Source organism: Triticum aestivum, chromosome 2D (genome assembly GCF_018294505.1).
Source record: "Triticum aestivum cultivar Chinese Spring chromosome 2D, IWGSC CS RefSeq v2.1, whole genome shotgun sequence".
NCBI classification, from domain to species: Eukaryota; Viridiplantae; Streptophyta; class Magnoliopsida; order Poales; family Poaceae; genus Triticum; species Triticum aestivum.
In genome coordinates, this window is record NC_057799.1 from 203,314,137 (window position 1) to 203,334,425 (window position 20,289).

General features: G+C 44.9%; 1 protein-coding gene across 1 annotated transcript; it reads right to left on the bottom strand.

The window, feature by feature from the left end:
- Positions 1 to 293: 293 nt before the first annotated feature.
- Positions 294 to 6,782, bottom strand: LOC123052563 (uncharacterized). Its single transcript, XM_044475808.1, has 9 exons — positions 6,103 to 6,782; positions 5,959 to 6,016; positions 5,768 to 5,834; positions 5,625 to 5,670; positions 5,425 to 5,523; positions 4,218 to 4,286; positions 3,054 to 4,119; positions 2,472 to 2,620; positions 294 to 2,376 (listed from the first exon to the last, which is right to left on the bottom strand). Exons 1-9 carry the CDS (start codon positions 6,601 to 6,603, stop codon positions 856 to 858), a joined length of 3,576 nt encoding a protein of 1,191 aa, XP_044331743.1. The 5' UTR covers positions 6,604 to 6,782; the 3' UTR covers positions 294 to 855.
- Between the last annotated feature and the right edge of the window lie 13,507 nt (positions 6,783 to 20,289).

The following is a 20,289-nucleotide window of genomic DNA, read 5'->3' on the forward strand; positions in this document are numbered from 1 at the left end:
TGCATACCCTTTTAGCTGCTCAACACTACTCAAAACAAGCAGTGAACCACGTAAATACCTGAGGACATCACACTTTTCACAGACGTCACAACTCCTCCAGGATGGCTGCCAAATCCTTCCAAGAACAAAATACATGTAAGCTCGCCCTTGCTCATTGGTATGACAATATTTGCACCAAGGCAAATGCAAGAGTTTGGAGTATAGTGGATCTTGCTTGACCCAAGCACTAACATCTTTCATTCAGCATACCACTAACCGAATGGACCATGGAACTCAATTCCTGGCGCAGAACATGAAGGGGAAGCAATTTCATTCAGTTAAGGGAGTAAAGGTGCTGATCTAGTCTAACAATCTATTCAATGCTGAACCATTTACAACAAACATACAATGTGACATGGGCATTAACATAGGGATGACCACGCAGTCTAACTACTGAGGACGTCTCCTAAATTCTGGTGCAAAAATTTCCACCGCAGAATGCTATTGTGTGGTCAGAAGAGCCCGGGCGGGCTTTCGGATCATAGGGCATGCTATCAACATATATCCCACCACAGCCTTTCTCCAAATGCCGGATTACTGAACTCCCGTACCAAACAAAATGGGCCGGTAGATATGATATGATTTCGAGCAGTGTTCATCCATCCATATTCTGATATCTTGCACAGGGGAGGATCGATCTACGACATGACCTGTGATCCCTAATATTGTGCATATCCACTTCATGGACGTCCCATTTCTGCTGTTGCTCAATTTTGTGGCCCGGGTCCACAAGTCCTTAGATGCTCAATTTTGTGGCCCGGGCCTGCCTGACATCTGATCTTGTAGTCACACGTGTTCATTATCCACACTCCCTGCTTATAACTGCAAGGCGAGATCTGGCTGTTGTGCTTCCAAATTGATGCCCGAAGACTGTCGAGCTGGTGGTGAACCTGGAGAGGGAAACCCAATGTTCAAGTCTGGACGGAGCATATCCATGTTTGGCTTCTGTTGCATGTGAGGAACCAACCCTTGCCATTGTGATTGGCCCTGTGATCTTGAGAAATCTGTCTGGACCAACTGTGGAAATATCACCAAGCCCTTGTTTTGACCTGGACTTTCTCTAGGAACCTGAACAGGTTGTCTAAAGAACTGAGGAACAGCACTTATCTTCGTTTCATCACAAGTTCGGACATTTGCAAATGGCATCTTCCAGCCAGAGTTGCCGTCATTAAAATTCGGACTCACTATGGTTGGTTTGCTCTCTGATGAAGCACCAAATGAGATCCAAGATTGGGCTACTGGAGCAGGCGGAATGCCCTGGTTCTCCCTAACAGCTGTTGGAAATGCTGAGAAAATGTTCCTGGAAGCATCAAACCCTCGGTTTGATACGTTTACTTGGCCAGGTACTGCGGTTGGTACCATTGACTTTGCATGGTCACTAAAATTATTCTGTGCACTCGGATTCATGGCAAAGCCATTGGCATTTACCGGTTCATTTTTAGTAATGAATCCAATGTTGCTCGTTTGTCTGCTTTTCTCAGAAGTTCCAAACTTTGCATCACCAGGTCTTCCATGGTACACCCATGTAGCTTCATTTTTGGGCTGTGGTGCAACTGGTTCCTGAGACTGGAAGAAGGGTTTAGGATGCCCAATACCATTGTTTGGGGAAAGCATATCATGAACACCAGGACCTTTCGTGCTCTGAGCACTTTGAGACGAGTCGCTTTTTTTCATTTGATGAGCTCTGACTGCTTCTGGCGGTTGGAAAAAAGGTCGGTGGCCAGCCATTTTGTTCACGGCAGGCACATCAAGCACACTAGAAGAAGCTCCTTTTGAACATTCAGACCTCTGTGGTTGCACTTCAGGAGGGCAGGCATTGGAAGAGTGTCTGCCTTTCCTAACTTGATCATTGGTTGCTCTTTTCGTCTTCACAGTATTTCTAGATGCTCTGTGTTTATCGTGCAGTGGTAAGGCATCAGTGTTCCTGTGCTGGGGTTCAGCAGAAACACCAAATAATCTTGGCTTAAGTTCTGGACTCTCAAGTGAACCAGTCACACCAACTACATTATTACCAGTGGTTATCCGATTAAGTAGACTCAAACTCATATCCTTTGAATTAATGCTTTCTGTTGGTCTGAGTCTTTCATTATCTCTGGGCACCGAAGCATTCCTTTGCATATTCGTATCAGAGCTAACCTGACTTCGTAACTGGTCTTGCATAACTAGAATAGGTGGCAATGGTGGCTCATATTCTCCAACCCAGCCACGTCCAAACCTCACTTCAGCGGGTAATGTCTGCTGAATACGCTCAGAAGCAATTCTCCAACCTTGGGCACCAAGTGAACCAGCAAAACGAGCCAAACTTCTTGCATAAGAGTGCTCAGCATGAAGTCCAACCTGTAAGGACGAAAAATCTAGCCATGTGAACTAACCAGCAAAAGAAACTGTGAAGTATAAAAGCAGATTGGATTTAACCAGAGGTGTTCACATACACTTATCAGCTCTTTTGGCTCCGCACAGAAGACATCAAATATTAGGTCAGAATCTGATGAAGGCTGGTCTTCATGTTCATGGTAAGTTTTTCGTCTAGTCTCGTCTACCACAAATGACTTGTGGCTGGGCTTTGCTGAATAATCTCGTGCTGAAAAGCGAAGAAAAGAATAAGCGTGTCAGCAGGGTTATATGAGCACTTGGTTATACGAGTAGTAATCAAATGAAATTCCTCCACCTGAAATGGAACTGCGAGATATTCATCTCAACCAAATTAGCAAGATACATAGGTCATCATTAAGCATTTTGAGTACCAAACTACTAATTCATCACCAGAATGACTCAGAGAAACCCCACATATACAGAACTGAAGAAAGAAGCATTGGGCATATTATAATTTCCTTTCAGTGGGCATCCTTTGTTTGCTGATCAATGCATTCTAGTGACTTTACAAAGTTCAGACCTTTCGTCTTCAGAACTGTAAGGCATAACCTCCCTATTACATAAAATAGTGTGGCTAGTAGGTATTTAACTAACGGAACAATTTAAGTAGATGAGCTGATTCAGAGAGAGGAAGATGATACCTGAAGTATCGTCAGTCTTCTCAGACCCGACCTCATCCACTGGAGAACTGATGTCTTTGTCGGAACACCCATCGGCTGCAGTAGATTCAGGGGGCTCAGCACCATTAGCCTGTGACACGCTTAAGACATCAGAGCCATCTCCTGCAGAAACAATGGTGGCAGGAGAGACATTTGAACCCAATGTGTCTTGGCCATTCAAACAAAATGGCTTAGCAATCTCTTCGTTGCAGGAGTCGCCTAGATCATCTTGTCCATCTCTGCAAAAAGGCTCCCTAGCTGACTCTGTTTGGCGGGAGTGGTCCATGTCATCTCTGTATCTGCAACTGGGCTCCTCAACAAGTTTTTCTGGGGATAAGCCTAAATCTTCTCCATTCGCACTGCTAGGATTTTCAGATGGCTCTTTCTCTAATGAGCACTCTGGATCTTCTCCATTTCTGCAAACTGGCTTCCCAACGTGTGTCTTCTGGGATGACAAACCATCTTTCGAACTCCGGGAAGTAGGTTTCTTGACTTGCTGTTGGGGCAAAGAGGAACTTCGATCATTTTCGGAACTTCTTGAAATGGCTTTCCTAACTTGCCCTTGTTGGAATGAGGGGCTTCGATCATCCTCCGAATTTCTTGAAATGGCTTTTTTAACTTTCACTTGGTGGATTGAGGAACTTCGATCATCCTCCGAATTTCTGGATATGGATTTCTTAACTTGCTCTCCATGAAATGAGGAACTCAAATTGTTCTCTGAATTTCTGAAAATCGGTTTCTTAACTCGCTCTTTGTGGAATGAAGAACTTAAGTTGTTCTCTGAATTCCTAGAGACGGGTTTCTTCACTTGATCTCTGAAGCTTATGTCAGCTCCAGAAATTTTTGCATTTGGTCTCTTAATTTGCTCTTTACGGGTCAAGAAGTCTAGATCATCATCTGAATACCTCAAAACAGGCTTCTTAATTGGTCCTCTGTTGCACGGAATAGGTCCAACTTTCTGTTCACTCCTTACTTGGTTTTCTGTAGGTATGCCCTCGTCCCTAAGTTCTTGAAACTTCTTTCTTGCCAGCTCTTGTATGGAATGGGCCTGCATGAATAAGCATAGCACGAAACATTGAATCAGAAGTGATAAATGATGGTGCTGTAAGTGCATCGTTTTTTTCAGAAAGGCTGCTGCTAATGTACCTGTCTGAAGTAAACCGTATCAGGCGCATTGTACACCATTGCATTGCTGCAAATTAAGAAAACATCATCCTGCGATTTAAAGAAAAATATCATCAACTGCTCAACTATTATTATCGGCAAGGCACACAGTAATTGTGACAAACCTACAATACTCAAATACGACCAATGAATGTTAAAATATAAATTATATTAGAAAAAACGTCAACTTCTGCTTAGGGTAGGATAGTATAATCACTAGCACAAACTTTAGCGCGGATCTCTAATGCAAGAGTTACATGCAAGATCTAACCATCTTCATTATGTGCACAAATTACAGGCAAACAAAAAATTAATCATAGGAATGTAAGTACAAGCATGTGATAAACTAATTGGTGCACGCTATGTTGCTGCATTTGTTGGGCCTCATGAAAAACAGAAAAAGTTCATGCTATCGTTTCGAGAGAGGAAAGAAGTTGACAATTCAAGGTATGGAGAACGCGTTCAAAGGTTGCTTCTAGCATTGGACTGGTCCTTGTAGATGAAATTCACTCTCAGATAAATATAGTATATGAACTGAAATGACCCACCATCCCCAACTACAACATCCACTTTAGCGACAAATAAACGAATGGCGACTCCCCATTGGCGGCACTGGCTACATATACGACAAAACATTAATTCAAACCTAGAATTGCTCGAAGGAGCGATATGCACTCCTAGCAGCGCTAGCTACATATACGACAAAATATTAATTCTAACCTACAACATCCACTTTAGCAACAACATCAACGAATAGCGACTCCCAAGTCCCCATTGGCAGCACTAGCTACATATCCGACAAAATATTAATTCCAACCTCAAATTGCTCGAACCAGCAATATGCATCCCCAACTACAAGATCCACTTTAGCAAGAAATCAACAAATGGCAACTCCCCATTGGCAACACTAGCTACATATACGACAAGATATTAATTATAACCTCAAATTGCTCGAACCAGCAATATGCATCCCCAACTACAACATCCACTTTTGCAACAAATCAACGAATGGCGAATCCCAATTGGCAGCACTAGCTACATATACGACAAGATATTAATTATAACGTCAAATTGCTCGAACCAGCAATATGCATCCCCAACTACAACATCCACTTTTGCAACAAATCAACGAATGGTGAATCCCCATTGGCAGCACTAGCTACACATACGACAAAATATTAATTCTAACCTCGAATTGCTCGAACGAGCGATATGCATTCCTAGCAAGCTTCCTCTTGACAGTGCCGAAGTCCATTGGGTGCTCAATCACATCATTGTAGTCAGGCAACTGCGCCAATCAAAACAACCATGGCATCATCAACACTCAATACCACCCGTATGTCAGATTAGCATCTCCAACAAGCATGACGCACGAACAAACGCCCTCACCTCCTCCAGATCCACCGGCTCAGCAAACACACCGTACGTATCCTTCCTGCAGAATCAAACAGTAGCATAAGAAATCGAGCTCTTCAAATCAAATCATGAAAAAAGAACACTTTTCATAACCGTGCAAGTTGTAAAGCACGCACTTCTGCAGCTTGTCAAGAATCATATCCAGCGCCTGCCGGTCCGGCAGCGGCGTTGTCCTTGCCATCCCTAAATCCACCGGCAAAAACCAAAAGAAAAAAGAAACAATTTCATTTCTTGGGGAAAGGGCGCACAGAAGTCATAATCCCGTCAACAAAGATGAAGAGATCAGCAAAAAACAGAGAAATCTAACCTGGCACCGGGAGCCGCTTCGTCCGCGGCGCGCTGGCAGCGTCGCTCCTCCCAGCAACCTAAAATAAGAGCAGATCTCGCGTCACAACCAGCTGCAGAGTGAAGTAAAGACGAAGCCGAAGACGAATCGGGCAGCACGTTTCACCTCGCGACTGCGAGATCTGTCGTCGCGCGACTCGATCCGGCGCTTCTTGGGCGGCTTGACCTGCTCCTCGCCTCCGCCAGCCGGCCGCTCCTCCCCCTCCGATGAGTCCGAGTAGGGAGGGGGAGGTGGGGCCCGGCGGTGGTGCTGGTCCGGAGGAAGCTGGGAGAGCTTGACGACGAGCTTGAGCTTGCGGCGGCGGCGGTCGGAGGCGGAGGAGCCAGCCACGCCGCCTCCGTCGGAGTCGGAGCTGGACGGCTCCGGCGACGGCGCCCTCCGGTGCTGGGGGCGGGGCGGCGACGACGATGGCGACGAGGGGAAAGGGAAGAAATCGTCGACGAGCGGGCGAGAGGACGCGGCGGCGGCGCGGCGCGGGCGGAGCGAGCGGCGCGGCGGCGGCGACGGCGAGCGGCAGCGCGACGACAGGACGTGGTTCCCGCCTCCGCCTCCCCTCCGGCGCGCGGGGTAGCTCCTCTCCGGCTCCGGCGACGGCGACCGCGGCATGGTTGCTGCTGCTGCTGCTGCCGTCCTCTTCTTCGCCTCCTTGGGGTTTGGTTCTGGTCTGGCTACGCTTTTTTTCTACGGCTGCTTTTGTTTGTTTAATTCTATCGCTTGCGTCTGCCTGTGTCCTTCTCTCTCCTCCCTCTCTCTCCCTTTCTCTCTCTTCCCCACGCACACACACTCACACGCACTCTCTCTCTCTATCTATCCCTATCTTCTCTCTCTCCTCTAGCGAGCGACTTGCACCAACCACTACGGCCATTAGTCTAACTTTTGCCGCAGCCGCTCTCTCTCTCCTCCGACGAGAAGAGATGATGGGCGTGTGTGGGCTTGGTCCATGGAAAGCCGGAATTATTGCCCATTGAATGAATTGGTGGGGCTGACCGACTGCAGACACTGTTGACACAGTGCTCCAAATTTAAACACTATGCATCGGGGAAAAAACACTTGGATATGGGCATTATCCTAAAGTAGCAACTACTTGCGTATTATGACGGTGAACTCTCACTCTTTTTTAGTTTATAAGGCTTATCTTAAAATTTTAGTTTTTTTATTTTATAAGGCTCAATTTGGTTGTTCCTCATAAATGTTCAGATTCCAAGATGCATTAAATCATTGCATGCAAGTATTAAGAGAAAATTGACCAAAGCATGCACTTTATGCATACATGCATTGCAATTAATACATTGATAAACATCATTTTTTGAGGAAAACAAGAGCATTAATTGGGTGCTTTTGCAAACTACAAAAAATATTCCACCACTCACCATCTACCTTGGTTGGTGAGATTTTTGAATTGAGCCCTATAAACCGGAAAGGAGGGAGTATTATTTTTCCTGAAATTTAAAGTTTAGGGCAAATTTGACCTAAGAACTTGTCGCAAGAAAATTTAAAAGTATTGGATGTACACTAAAAATGATGACTTCTTAAATATTGAAGTGGTTGTGCAACATTTTTTGAAATAAACAATGCTATGGAGTAGTACATGGTGCACTAGTATATTCCGCACCCATGGACACGCCAGTAGATAAAATTGAAGTAATTATTTGCTCAATATTTCACTCACTCATAATTAGCGCATGAGATCAATGATTTAAATTGCTAAGCCAAGCTATGACACTTTGTAATGCTTACCCTAGCTACCACCGCTATAGTGCCCCATAATTGGGATATTTGGTATAGCTCACTATCAGATGTAGCTAAAGCTATTATCTTGTTAGTGTAGGGGAGCCAAAATAGCACGTAATCATTTGTATCATAAATTCAATCCATGATGACCATGTATCTATCCCTAATAATAAAGCACGGATTGACTCCGTGGGTTCATCGTCATAATACGTTTTCTTCTCATGTCATAATACGCTTCTTCCTGTCCGTCTTTTCTTGATTTTGATGTTTTTCTTAATATCCGAGGTGGTACTATCTATTTATTCAACGGTGCGTTTGATTTTCCTGTACGTTGCTCGATTGGGCCTCCGCATGGCTGCTTTCTTCACTTAGTTGGGCCTCTGGCTGGGCTGCATCGATGCCTCCGTCACATATATCGTAGGCTGCTGGTAATTGAGCTATAGCAATTATCAATATACACCGGTCACGGTATACATAATAGCCCCACCTTGCTCCATTGAATCGACTCAAACTAATTCATATATACGTTCCAGTTTATCTATAGTATCAACCAACCTAAGAACTGAGGAGAGACCATGAACAAGCACGGGCAGAGTCTTGGTTGGCCGACTGGTTGGCTCGGGGCCAGAGGAGGAAGGCGCGGGAGAGGGGACAAGTCAGGAGATGACGACGGCATCGACGGAGGTTGTTGAACGCGACGGCGCGAAGGTGAGCATCCGAGGCCGACGGAGCTGGTCAGAAGATGACGAAGGTAGCGACGGAGGGGACAAATTAGAAGGCGCGGGATCCGGCTGTGGTCAAACGCGACGGCACGGAGCTGGCGGCGACGCGAGGCGTGGGAGCAAGCAAGAGGAGGCTGACGGAGGGCGCGGGTCATCGACGTCACGGCCTACAGGAGGCGAAGCTAGCGCTAGGGACAGTCGGATTCCTCATGGAGGCGGGCAGAGTGGCGGCGCTTGGGACGGCCGGCAGCAGGGCTGCGCGAGGCTGAGGAGGCGCAAGGCACTCGGTCGCTCCTGCACTGCTCTGCTGGATGCCTGGCGGCACGTGAGGAAAGAGACGAGAGGGAGGAGAGGGGTGAGGAAGAGAAGCGGGGATCGGGCTAGGTTTCTAGAGGGGGCTAGCTGGGCCGCTGGTGGGCCGGTTCGAAGGCTAGGGAGAGACGGAGAAGGCTTGGTGTGCGCCGGCCCACCATTTAGAAAAATAGAAAATGCGAAAAGTTAAAAGGGAGGGGGTTAGAGATGGAATTTATTCATGAGACTCCAAGATTTATCCCATAAAATTGGTTCCACTAATGTTTGGAAGGTTTGAGATAGAAATATCCAAAATTATGAAAGTGGACCTTCGTTATATGGCAAAAATAATTATAGGCAAAGTTATATGATTTGTAGAAAGCTAGGTGGCTTTGTGAAAATGGACAAGAATAGAAATTGGTGTGAAAGAAATAATTGGAAACATGAAAGTAATTCCAAAACCAACTCACACAATCATAACTTTATTAAAAATTACAAATAGGTCCTTTGTGGCAAGTAATATGTTTGTGATGTTACAACATCAAAGGGGAGCAAGTCACGGGGCGACATCGGTATCGGCTGTGATATTTTTTCTTCTCCCGTTGCAACGCACGGATATTTTTGCTAGTATAACTAAATAACGTGAAAAAACATAAAACCCTAACAATGCAGTGTCCAATCTTTCATTGAAGACAATTTTACCTTGGAGCTTCGACATTGCTGGCGAGTGCTTGAAGACGACTCCCACAGACACTCACGTTGTCGCAATCAGGAAAGAAAGAAATCATCTATCATATCTAACAAGTTCAACGAGATTCCCTTTGGTCCTTACCAGGCTTTTTGCGTTAATTCTTCACTTTAAAACACTATTGTAAATAACTTTCATGATAGCTGACAAGCTATAGTTCCGACCTATGTAACGAAAAAAAATGATTTAGAATCTTGCAAAACTTGCCCTAGATCTCCACCGGCCCTCCTCCCTCCTTCCTAGCGCCGTCCCCGCGGGCGGCCGTGGGGAGCCCAGATCTGCCGCCCTCGCCCTCCTCCCTTCTACGCCCCTCCTCGCCGCCGTCGGTGAAGGTCGCCGGGCAAAGCCCGCTCGGCCTAGGCGGCGGTGGGGCCTTCTTCTCCTCTGCCGAGGATGGCGGCGCGGGACGCTTTTTCCTGGTGGCGGCGCCGCGTGGGCGTGGGGCGCGGTGGCACGACGGCACAGGCTGGCGACGGTGGCTGCTGGGCGTACGTGGCGTTGTCTGAAGGAAATACGCCCTAGAGGCAATAATAAAGTTATTATTTATTTCCTTATTTCATGATAAATGTTTATTATTCATGCTAGAATTGTATTAACCGGAAACATAATACATGTGTGAGTACATAGACAAACAGAGTGTCACTAGTATTCCTCTACTTGACTAGCTCGTTGATCAAAGATGGTTATGTTTCCTAGCCATAGACATGAGTTGTCATTTGATTAACTGGATCACATCATTAGGAGAATGATGTGATTGACTTGACCCATTCCGTTAGCTTAGCACTCGATCGTTTAGTATTCTGCTATTGCTTTCTTCATGACTTATACGTGTTCCTATGACTATGAGATTATGCAACTCCCGTTTACCGGAGGAACACTTTGTGTGCTACCAAACGTCACAACGTAACTGGGTGATTATAAAGGTGCTCTACAGGTGTCTCCAAAGGTACTTGTTGGGTTGGCGTATTTCGAGATTAGGATTTGTCACTCCAATTGTCGGAGAGGTATCTCTGGGCCCTCTCGGTAATGCACATCACTATAAGCCTTGCAAGCATTGCAACTAATGAGTTAGTTGTGAGATGATGTATTACGGAACGAGTAAAGAGACTTGCCGGTAACGAGATTGAACTAGGTATTGAGATACCGACGATCGAATCTCGGGCAAGTAACATACCGATGACAAAGGGAACAACGTATGTTGTTATGCAGTCTGACCGAAAAAGATCTTCGTAGAATATGTAGGAGCCAATATGGGCATCCAGGTCCCACTATTGGTTACTGACCAGAGAGGTGTCTCGGTCATGTCTACATAGTTCTCGAACCCGTAGGGTCCGCACGCTTAACGTTCGTTGACGATATAGTACTATGAGTTATGTATGTTGGTGACCGAATGTTGTTCGGAGTTTTGGATGAGATCACAAATATGACGAGGAACTCCGGAATGGTCCGGAAGTAAAGATTGATATGTGGATAGTAGTGTTTGATCTCCGGAAAGGTTCCGGAATCCATCGGAAGGGGTTCTGGATGTTTCCCGAAATGTTTGGGCACGAGAACACTTTATCTGGGCCAAAGGGCAAAGCCCACGAGGTTTTTGGAATGTGCAAAAGGAAGTTTTGCGGAGTCCAGGGGCCAGACGCCAGGGTCCCTGGCGTCTCGGTCCAGACGCCGGGAACCCTGGCATCTGGCCCTGGAGTCCAAGAAGGACTCTTGCCTTTCGGGTGAAACCGACTTTGTGGAGGCTTTTACTCCAAGTTTCGACCTCAAGGCTCAACATATAAATAGAGGGGTAGGGCTAGCACCCAAGACATATCAAGAAACACCAAGCCGTGTGCCGGCAACCCCGTCCCCTCTAGTTTATCCTCCGTCATAGTTTTTGTAGTGCTTAGGCGAAGCCCTGCGGAGATTGTTCTTCACCAACACCGTCACCACACCGTCGTGCTGCCGGAACTCATCTACTACTTCGCTCCTCTTGCTGGATCGAGAAAGGCGAGGACGTCATCGAGCTGAATGCGTGCCAAACTCGGAGGTGCCGTGCGTTCGGTACTTGGATCGGTCGGATCGTGAAGACGTACGACTACATCAACCGCGTTGATAAAACGCTTCCGCTTACGGTCTACGAGGGAACGTAGACAACACTCTCCCCTCTCGTTGCTATGCATCACCATGATCTTGCGTGTGCGTAGGATTTTTTTTGAAATTACTACGTTCCCCAACAGTAGCATCCGAGTCAGGTTTTATGCGTTGATGTTATATGCACGAGTAGAACACAAGTGAGTTGTGGGCGATACAAGTCATACTGCTTACTAGCATGTCATACTTTGGTTCGGCGGTATTGTTGGATGAAGCGGCCCGGACCGACATTACGCGTACGCTTACGCGAGACTGGTTCTACCGACGTGCTTTGCACACAGGTGGCTGGCGTGTGTCAGTTTCTCCAACTTTAGTTGAACCGAGTGTGGCTACGCATGGTCCTTGAGAAGGTTAAAACAGCACTAACTTGACGAACTATCTTTGTGGTTTTGATGTGTAGGTAAGTATGGTTCTTGCTCAGCCCGTAGCAGCCACGTAAAACTTGCAACAACAAAGTAGAGGACGTCTAACTTGTTTTTGCAGGGTATGTTGTGATGTGATATGGTCAAGGCATGATGCTAAATTTTATTGTATGAGATGATCATGTTTTGTAACCGAGTTATCGGCAACTGGCAGGAGCCATATGGCTGTCGCTTTATTGTATGCAATGCAATCGCCCTGTAATGCTTTACTTTATCACTAAGCAGTAGCGATAGTCGTAGAAGCATAAGTTGGCGAGACGACAACGATGCTACGATGGAGATCAAGGTGTCGCGTCGGTACGATGGTGATCATGACGGTGCTTCGAAGATGGAGATCACAAGCACAAGATGATGATGGCCATATCATATCACTTATATTGATTGCATGTGATGTTTATCTTTTATGCATCTTATCTTGCTTTGATTGACGGTAGCATTATAAGATGATCTCTCACTAAATTATCAAGGTATAAGTGTTCTCCCTGAGTATGCACCGTTGCGAAAGTTCTTCGTGCTGAGACACCACGTGATGATCGGGTGTGATAGGCTCTACGTTCAAATACAACGGGTGCAAAACAGTTGCGCACGCGAAATACTCAGGTTAAACTTGACGAGCCTAGCATATGAAGATATGGCATCGGAACACTGAGACCGAAAGGTCAAGTGTGAATCATATAGTAGATATGATCAACATAACGATGTTCACCATTGAAAACTACTCCATCTCACGTGATGATCGGACATGGTTTAGTTGATTTGGATCACGTGATCACTTAGATGATTAGAGAGATATCTATCTAAGTGGGAGTTCTTAAGTAATATGATTAAATTGAACTTAAATTTATCATGAACTTAGTCCTGGTAGTATTAGCATATCTATGTTGTAGATCAATAGCTCGCGTTGTTGCTTCCCTATGTTTATTTTGATATGTTCCTAGAGAAAAACTATGTTCAAAGATGTTAGTAGCAATGATGCGGATTGTATCCGTGATCTGAGGATTATCCTCATTGTTGCACAGAAGAATTATGTCCTTGATGCACCGCTAGGTGACAGACCTATTGCAGGAGCAAATGCAGACGTTATGAACGTTTGCCTAGCTCAATATGATGACTACATGATAGTTTAGTGCACCATGCTTAATGGCTTAGAATCGGGACTTCAAAGACGTTTTGAACGTCATGGACCATATGAGATGTTCCAGGAGTTGAAGTTAATATTTCAAGCAAATACCCGAGTTGAGAGATATGAAGTCTCCAACAAGTTCTATAGCTAAAAGATGGAGGAGAATAGCTCAAGTAGTGAGCATATGCTCAGATTGTCTGGGTACTACAATTGCTTGAATCAAGTGGAAGTTAATCTTCCAGATAAAATAGTGATTGACAGAATTCTCTAGTCACCATCACCAAGTTAGTAGAACTTCGTGATGAACTATAATATGCAAGGGATGACAAAAGTAATTCCCGAGCTCTTCGCGATGCTGAGATCGGCGAAGGTAGAAATCAAGAAAATAGCATCAAGTGTTCATGGTTAACAAGATCACTAGTTTCAAGAAAAGGGCAAAGGGAAAGAAGGGGAACTTCAAGAAGAACGGCAAGCAAGTTGCTGCTCAAGTGAAGAAGCCCAGGTTTGGACCTAAGCTTGATACTGAGTGCTTCTACTGCAAAAAGGACTGGTCACGGGAAGCGGTACTACCCCAAACAATTGGCGGATAAGAAGGATGGCAAAGTGAACAAAAGTATATTTGACATACATGTTATTGATGTGTACTTTACTAGTGTTTATAGCAACCCCTCGGTACTTGATACTGGTTCAGTTGCTAAAGAGTAGTAACTCGAAACGGGAGTTGCATAATGAACAGAAACTAGTTAAGGATGAAGTGACGATGTGTATTGGAAGTGGTTCCAAGATTGATATGATCATCATCGCACACTCGCTATACTTTCGGGATTAGTGTTGAACCTAAATAAGTGTTATTTGGTGTTTGCGTTGAGAATGAAAATGATTTGATCATGTTTATTGCAATATGGTTATTCATTTAAGTTAGAGAATAACTATTGTTCTGTTTACATGAATAAAACCTTATATGGTTACCCACCGAATGAAAATGGTTTGTTGGATCTCGATCGTAGTGATACACATATTTATAATATTTAAGCCAAAAGATGCAAAGTTAATAATGATAGTGCAACTTATCTGTGGCACTGCCGTTTAGGTCATATTGGTGTAAAGCGCATGAAGAAACTCCATGCTGATGGCCTTTTGGAACCACTTGATTATGAATCACTTGGTACTTGCGAACCGTGCCTCATGGGCAAGATGACTAAAACGTCGTTCTCTGGAACTATGGAGCGAGCAACAGATTTATTGGAAATCATACATACAGATGTATGTGGTCTGATGAATGTTGAGGCTCGCGGCGGGTATCGTTATTTTCTCACCTTCACAGATGATTTGAGCAGATATGGGTATATCTACTTAATGAAACATAAGTCTGAAACATTTGAAAAGTTCAAAGAATTTCAGAGTGAAGTTGAAAATCATCGTAACAAGAAAATAAAGTTTCTACGATCTGATCGTGGAGGAGAATATTTGAGTTACGAGTTTGGTCTTCATTTGAAACAATGCGGAATAGTTTCGCAACTCACGCCACCCGAAACACCACAGCGTAATGGTGTGTCCGAACGTCGTAATCGTACTTTACTAGATATGGTGCGATCTATGATGTCTCTTACTGATTTACCGCAATCATTTTGGGGTTATGCTTTAGAGACGGTTGCATTCACGTTAAATAGGGCACCATCGAAATCTGTTGAGATGACGCCTTATGAACTGTGGTTTGGCAAGAAACCAAAGTTGTCGTTTCTTAAAGTTTGGGGCTACGATGCTTATGTGAAAAAGCTTCAACCTGATAAGCTCGAACCCAAATCGGAGAAATGTGTCTTCATAGGATACCCAAAAGAAACTGTTGGGTACACCTTCTATCACAGATCTGAAGGCAAGACTTTTGTTGCTAAATTTGGATCCTTTCTAGAGAAGGAGTTTCTTTCGAAAGAAATGAGTGGGAGGAAAGTAGAACTTGATGAGGTAATAGTACCTGCTCCCTTATTGGAAAATAGTTCATCACAGAAACCGGTTCCTGTGACGTCTACACCAATTAGTGAGGAAGTTAATGATGATGATCATGAAACTTCAGATCAAGTTGTTACTGAACCTCGTAGGTCAACCAGAGTAAGATCCGCACCAGAGTGGTACGGTAACCCTGTTCTGGAGGTTATGTTACTAGACCATGACGAACCTACAAACTATGAAGAAGCGATGGTGAGCCCAGATTCCGCAAAATGGCTTGAGGCCATGAAATCTGAGATGGGATCCATGTATGAGAACAAAGTGTGGACTTTGGTTGACTTGCCCGATGATCGGCAAGCCATCGAGAATAAATGGATCTTCAAGAAGAAGACTGACGCTGACGGTAATGTTACTGTCTATAAATCTCGACTTGTCGTGAAAGGTTTTCGACAAGTTCAAGGGATTGACTACGATGAGACCTTCTCACCCGTAGCGATGCTTAAGTCAGTCCGAATGATGTTAGCAATTGCCGCATTTTATGATTATGAAATTTGGCAAATGGATGTCAAAACTGCATTCCTGAATGGATTTCTGGAAGAAGAATTGTATATGATGCAACCAGAAGGTTTTGTCGATCCAAAGGGAGCTAACAAAGTGTGCAAGCTCCAGCGATCCATTTATGGACTGGCGCAAGCCTCTCGGAGTTGGAATAAACGCTTTGATGGTGTGATCAAAGCATTTGGTTTTATACAAACTTTTGGAGAAGCCTGTATTTACAAGAAAGTGAGTGGGAGCTCTGTAGCATTTCTGATATTATATGTGGATGACATATTGCTGATTGGAAATGATATAGAATTTCTGGATAGCATAAAGGGATACTTGAATAAGAGTTTTTCAATGAAGGAGCTCGGTGAAGCTGCTTACATATTGAGCATCAAGATCTATAGAGATAGATGCAGACACTTGATAAGTTTTTTCAATGAGTACATACCTTGACAAGATTTTGAAGTAGTTCAAAATAGAACAGTCAAAGAAAGAGTTCTTGCCTGTGTTACAAGGTGTGAAATTGAGTAAGACTCAAAGCCCGACCACGGCAGAAGATAGAAAGAGAATGAAAGCCATTCCCTATGCCTCAGCCATAGGTTCTATAAAGTATGTCATGCTGTGTACCAGATCTATTGTATACCTGCACTGATTTTAGCAAGGGAGTACAATAGTGATCAAGGAGTAGATCACTGAACAGCGGTCAAAATTATCCTTAGTGGAATAAGGATATGTTTCTCGATTATGGAGGTGACAAAAGGTTCGTCGTAAAGGGTTACGTCGATACAAGTTTTGGCACTGACCCAGATGACTCTAAGTCTTAATCTGGATACATATTGAAAGTGGGAGCAATTAGCTAAAGTAGCTCCATGCAGAGCATTGTAGACATAGAAATTTGCAAAATACATACAGATCTGAATATGGCAGACCCGTTGACTAAACTTCTCTCACAAGCAAAACATGATCACACCTTAGTACTCTTTGGGTGTTAATCACATAGCGATGTGAACTAGATTATTGACTCTAGTAAACCCTTTGGGTGTTGGTCACATGACGATGTGAACTATGGGTGTTAATCACATGGTGATGTGAACTATTGATGTTAAATCGCATGGCGATGTGATCTAGATTATTGACTCTAGTGCAAGTGGGAGACTGAAGGAAATATGCCCTAGAGGCAATAATAAAGTTATTATTTATTTCCTTATTTCATGATAAATGTTTATTATTCATGCTAGAATTGTATTAACCGGAAACATAATACATGTGTGAGTACATAGACAAACAGAGTGTCACTAGTATTCCTCTACTTGACTAGCTCGTTGATCAAAGATGGTTATGTTTCCTAGCCATAGACATGAGTTGTCATTTGATTAACTGGATCACATCATTAGGAGAATGATGTGATTGACTTGACCCATTCCGTTAGCTTAGCACTCGATCGTTTAGTATTCTGCTATTGCTTTCTTCATGACTTATACATGTTCCTATGACTATGAGATTATGCAACTCCCGTTTACCGGAGGAACACTTTGTGTGCTACCAAACGTCACAACGTAACTGGGTGATTATAAAGGTGCTCTACAGGTGTCTCCAAAGGTACTTGTTGGGTTGGCGTATTTCGAGATTAGGATTTGTCACTCCGATTGTCGGAGAGGTATCTCTGGGCCCTCTCGGTAATGCACATCACTATAAGCCTTGCAAGCATTGCAACTAATGAGTTAGTTGCGAGATGATGTATTACGGAACGAGTAAAGAGACTTGCCGGTAACGAGATTGAACTAGGTATTGAGATACCGACGATCGAATCTCGGGCAAGTAACATACCGATGACAAAGGGAACAACGTATGTTGTTATGCGGTCTGACCGATAAAGATCTTCGTAGAATATGTAGGAGCCAATATGGGCATCCAGGTCCCGCTATTGGTTATTGACCAGAGAGGTGTCTCGGTCATGTCTACATAGTTCTTGAACCCGTAGGGTCCGCACGCTTAACGTTCGTTGACAATATAGTACTATGAGTTATGTATGTTGGTGACCGAATGTTGTTCGGAGTTTTGGATGAGATCACAGATATGACGAGGAACTCCGGAATGGTCTGGAAGTAAAGATTGATATGTGGATAGTAGTGTTTGATCTCCGGAAAGGTTCCGGAATCCATCGGAAGGGGTTCCGGATGTTTCCCGAAATGTTTGGGCACGAGAACACTTTATCTGGGCCAAAGGGGAAAGCCCATGAGGTTTTTGGAAAGTGCAAAAGGAAGTTTTGCGGAGTCCAGGGGCCAGACGCCAGGGTCCCTGGCGTCTCGGTCTAGACGCCGGGAACCCTGGCGTCTGGCCCTGGAGTCCGAGAAGGACTCTTGCCTTTCGGGTGAAACCGACTTTGTGGAGGCTTTTACTCCAAGTTTCGACCCCAAGGCTCAACATATAAATAGAGGGGTAGGGCTAGCACTCAGGACATATCAAGAAACACCAAGCCGTGTGCCGGCAACCCCGTCCCCTCTAGTTTATCCTCCGTCATAGTTTTCGTAGTGCTTAGGCGAAGCCCTGCGGAGATTGTTCTTCACCAACACCGTCACCACACCGTCGTGCTGCCGGAACTCATCTACTACTTCGCCCCTCTTGCTGGATCGAGAAAGGCGAGGACGTCATCGAGCTGAACGTGTGCAGAACTCGGAGGTGCCGTGCGTTCAGTACTTGGATCGCTCGGATCGTGAAGACGTACGACTACATCAACCGCGTTGATAAAACGCTTCCGCTTACAGTCTACGAGGGTACGTAGACAACACTCTCCCCTCTCGTTGCTATGCATCACCATGATCTTGCGTGTGCGTAGGAATTTTTTTGAAATTACTACGTTCCCCAACATCGTCCTCTCCTGGGCCGGCGGCGGGGGTCTGGTGTAGGTCTCTGCAGTGGCGCGGCTGCCCGCAAGCCTGCTGCTCGCGCGGCGCGACTGCTGGTCAGGCGGCGGCGGCCTGGATCCTACTCCCAGTCCCCGGTAGAGATGGCGGCGTTCCGTACACAAGACATGCTGGAGGTTCTTCGAACATATCTGAGTGAAAAACCTTGCGCTCAGCTGGATGCCAAGGCCGGCGATGGCGGCGCTCTTTTATGTCGTTCTCTTCTTGAAGACATTGTCGTGGAGAAGTTCTAGATTACCTCCGGGGGAAACCCTAGATCGGTAGATCAGATGACGGGGGCGCTCTTGTGTCGTTTCCCCCTTGGGGGCGTCAGTCTTGGAGGTGTGCATGGGCTCGAGGGACCAGCGGACAACATCTTTGGTGGAGCGGTGTTTCATCTTACGCATCGATGACTGTGGATCTCGGTGGCGTGGCGCAGTGGAGTTTCGGCTTTCGATGTGTGTAGACGGACTCGCGCAGGAGGATAGCGCTGTCTGGCGTCATGGTGGCGTCGATGGCAGACCTGGCAAGGTTGTGGCGTCAGTACCTGCTCTGAAGATGGACCAGTGGAAGACAGCGGCGGCGGACTCTGAGAGTGGGCCGGACCGGTGTGTGCCCCAAACCAGGTATATGGCTTGGCGGGGGCCTCCGGTTTTAGATGTTAAGGCTTACGTGCGAAGTCTGTTTGGTATTAGGTTCAGACTATCGGCACCCCTTCATCAAGTGAGTAGAAGCGACGGATGTTGTCAAGATGGTGGCTTCAGACTTACTAATGTACTACTCCCTCTGTCCCAAAATAAGAACGTTTTTAACACTACATTAGTGTCAAAAACGTTTTTATAGTATGAAACGGAGGAAGTACTTTGTAAGGTCTTTGTGAATAATTAATAAAGTGGCTGCATGCATTGCCCAGATGCAGAGGCCGGGTTTTTTTTTTTAAGAAAAATGGCATTGCTAATTCTAGATTGCGTCCCTCTTACCGTTTCGCTTTAATAGACCAGAAGTCAACATCACTCTCTCACCATTTGTGTCTCCTGCAGAACCATATGTTGTTTAGACTGAAAATTTAATCATTTCTAAACCAAAAAATCCACTCATGTACATAATGTATACTATGCGTGTCTCCTGCAAAACCATATATTGTTTAGACTGGAAATTTAATCATTTTTTCGGCAAAAAATCCACTCCTGTGCATAACGTGTACAGTGCTAACATTGTGTAACTAAAATTCAATATCATATGACCTGTTTACGGCCAAAGTTGTGAGATCTGGACGGGGTTTCTGGGTTTTGGTCCATGGGTGCGGTCTAGACAGGCGTGCGGGCGCGTCGCTTTCGCATTCTCTCTCTTGTTATTTTTTCCATCTAGCTTTCCATCATTTCTGACAACACGGCAATTTTGGGCTCTTTTTTATTCTAAATAAATCCATTCCCATCTTTGACGGGTCCATGCTCTTCCATTCACACATGCCCTCTCCTACGAGCACACACTTTACTTAACGCTAGGAAATTTGCATTGTTTTCTTCTAATTTTATAGTGCTTTTCTAGTTGTTTGTTGACTAACTGGTCATGGACCTCCCATTTTGTCAATACACCTTGCGTAAACACATGCTTAGGACAGTTTATCAATATGAAAATTAGTTTAGCGTAAATAAGCAAAAAAAAAAGCTCTCGTACTTATATCAAGATTTTTATTAAGAGCTCGGTTTTTATTACCAAGGCTCTCCATATGTAT

What these genes read in the sequence shown, in the direction of transcription:
- LOC123052563 (XM_044475808.1), bottom strand. Translation starts at nt 6,603, where the DNA reads ATGCCGCGGTCGCCGTCGCCGGAGCCGGAGAGGAGCTACCCCGCGCGC. An exon ending in ATTCTTGACAAGCTGCAGAA is followed by an intron (nt 5,671 to 5,767) that starts GTGCGTGCTTTA and finishes TTGATTCTGCAG; the next exon opens with GAAGGATACGTACGGTGTGT. An exon ending in ATACGGTTTACTTCAGACAG is followed by an intron (nt 4,120 to 4,217) that starts GTACATTAGCAG and finishes TTATTCATGCAG; the next exon opens with GCCCATTCCATACAAGAGCT.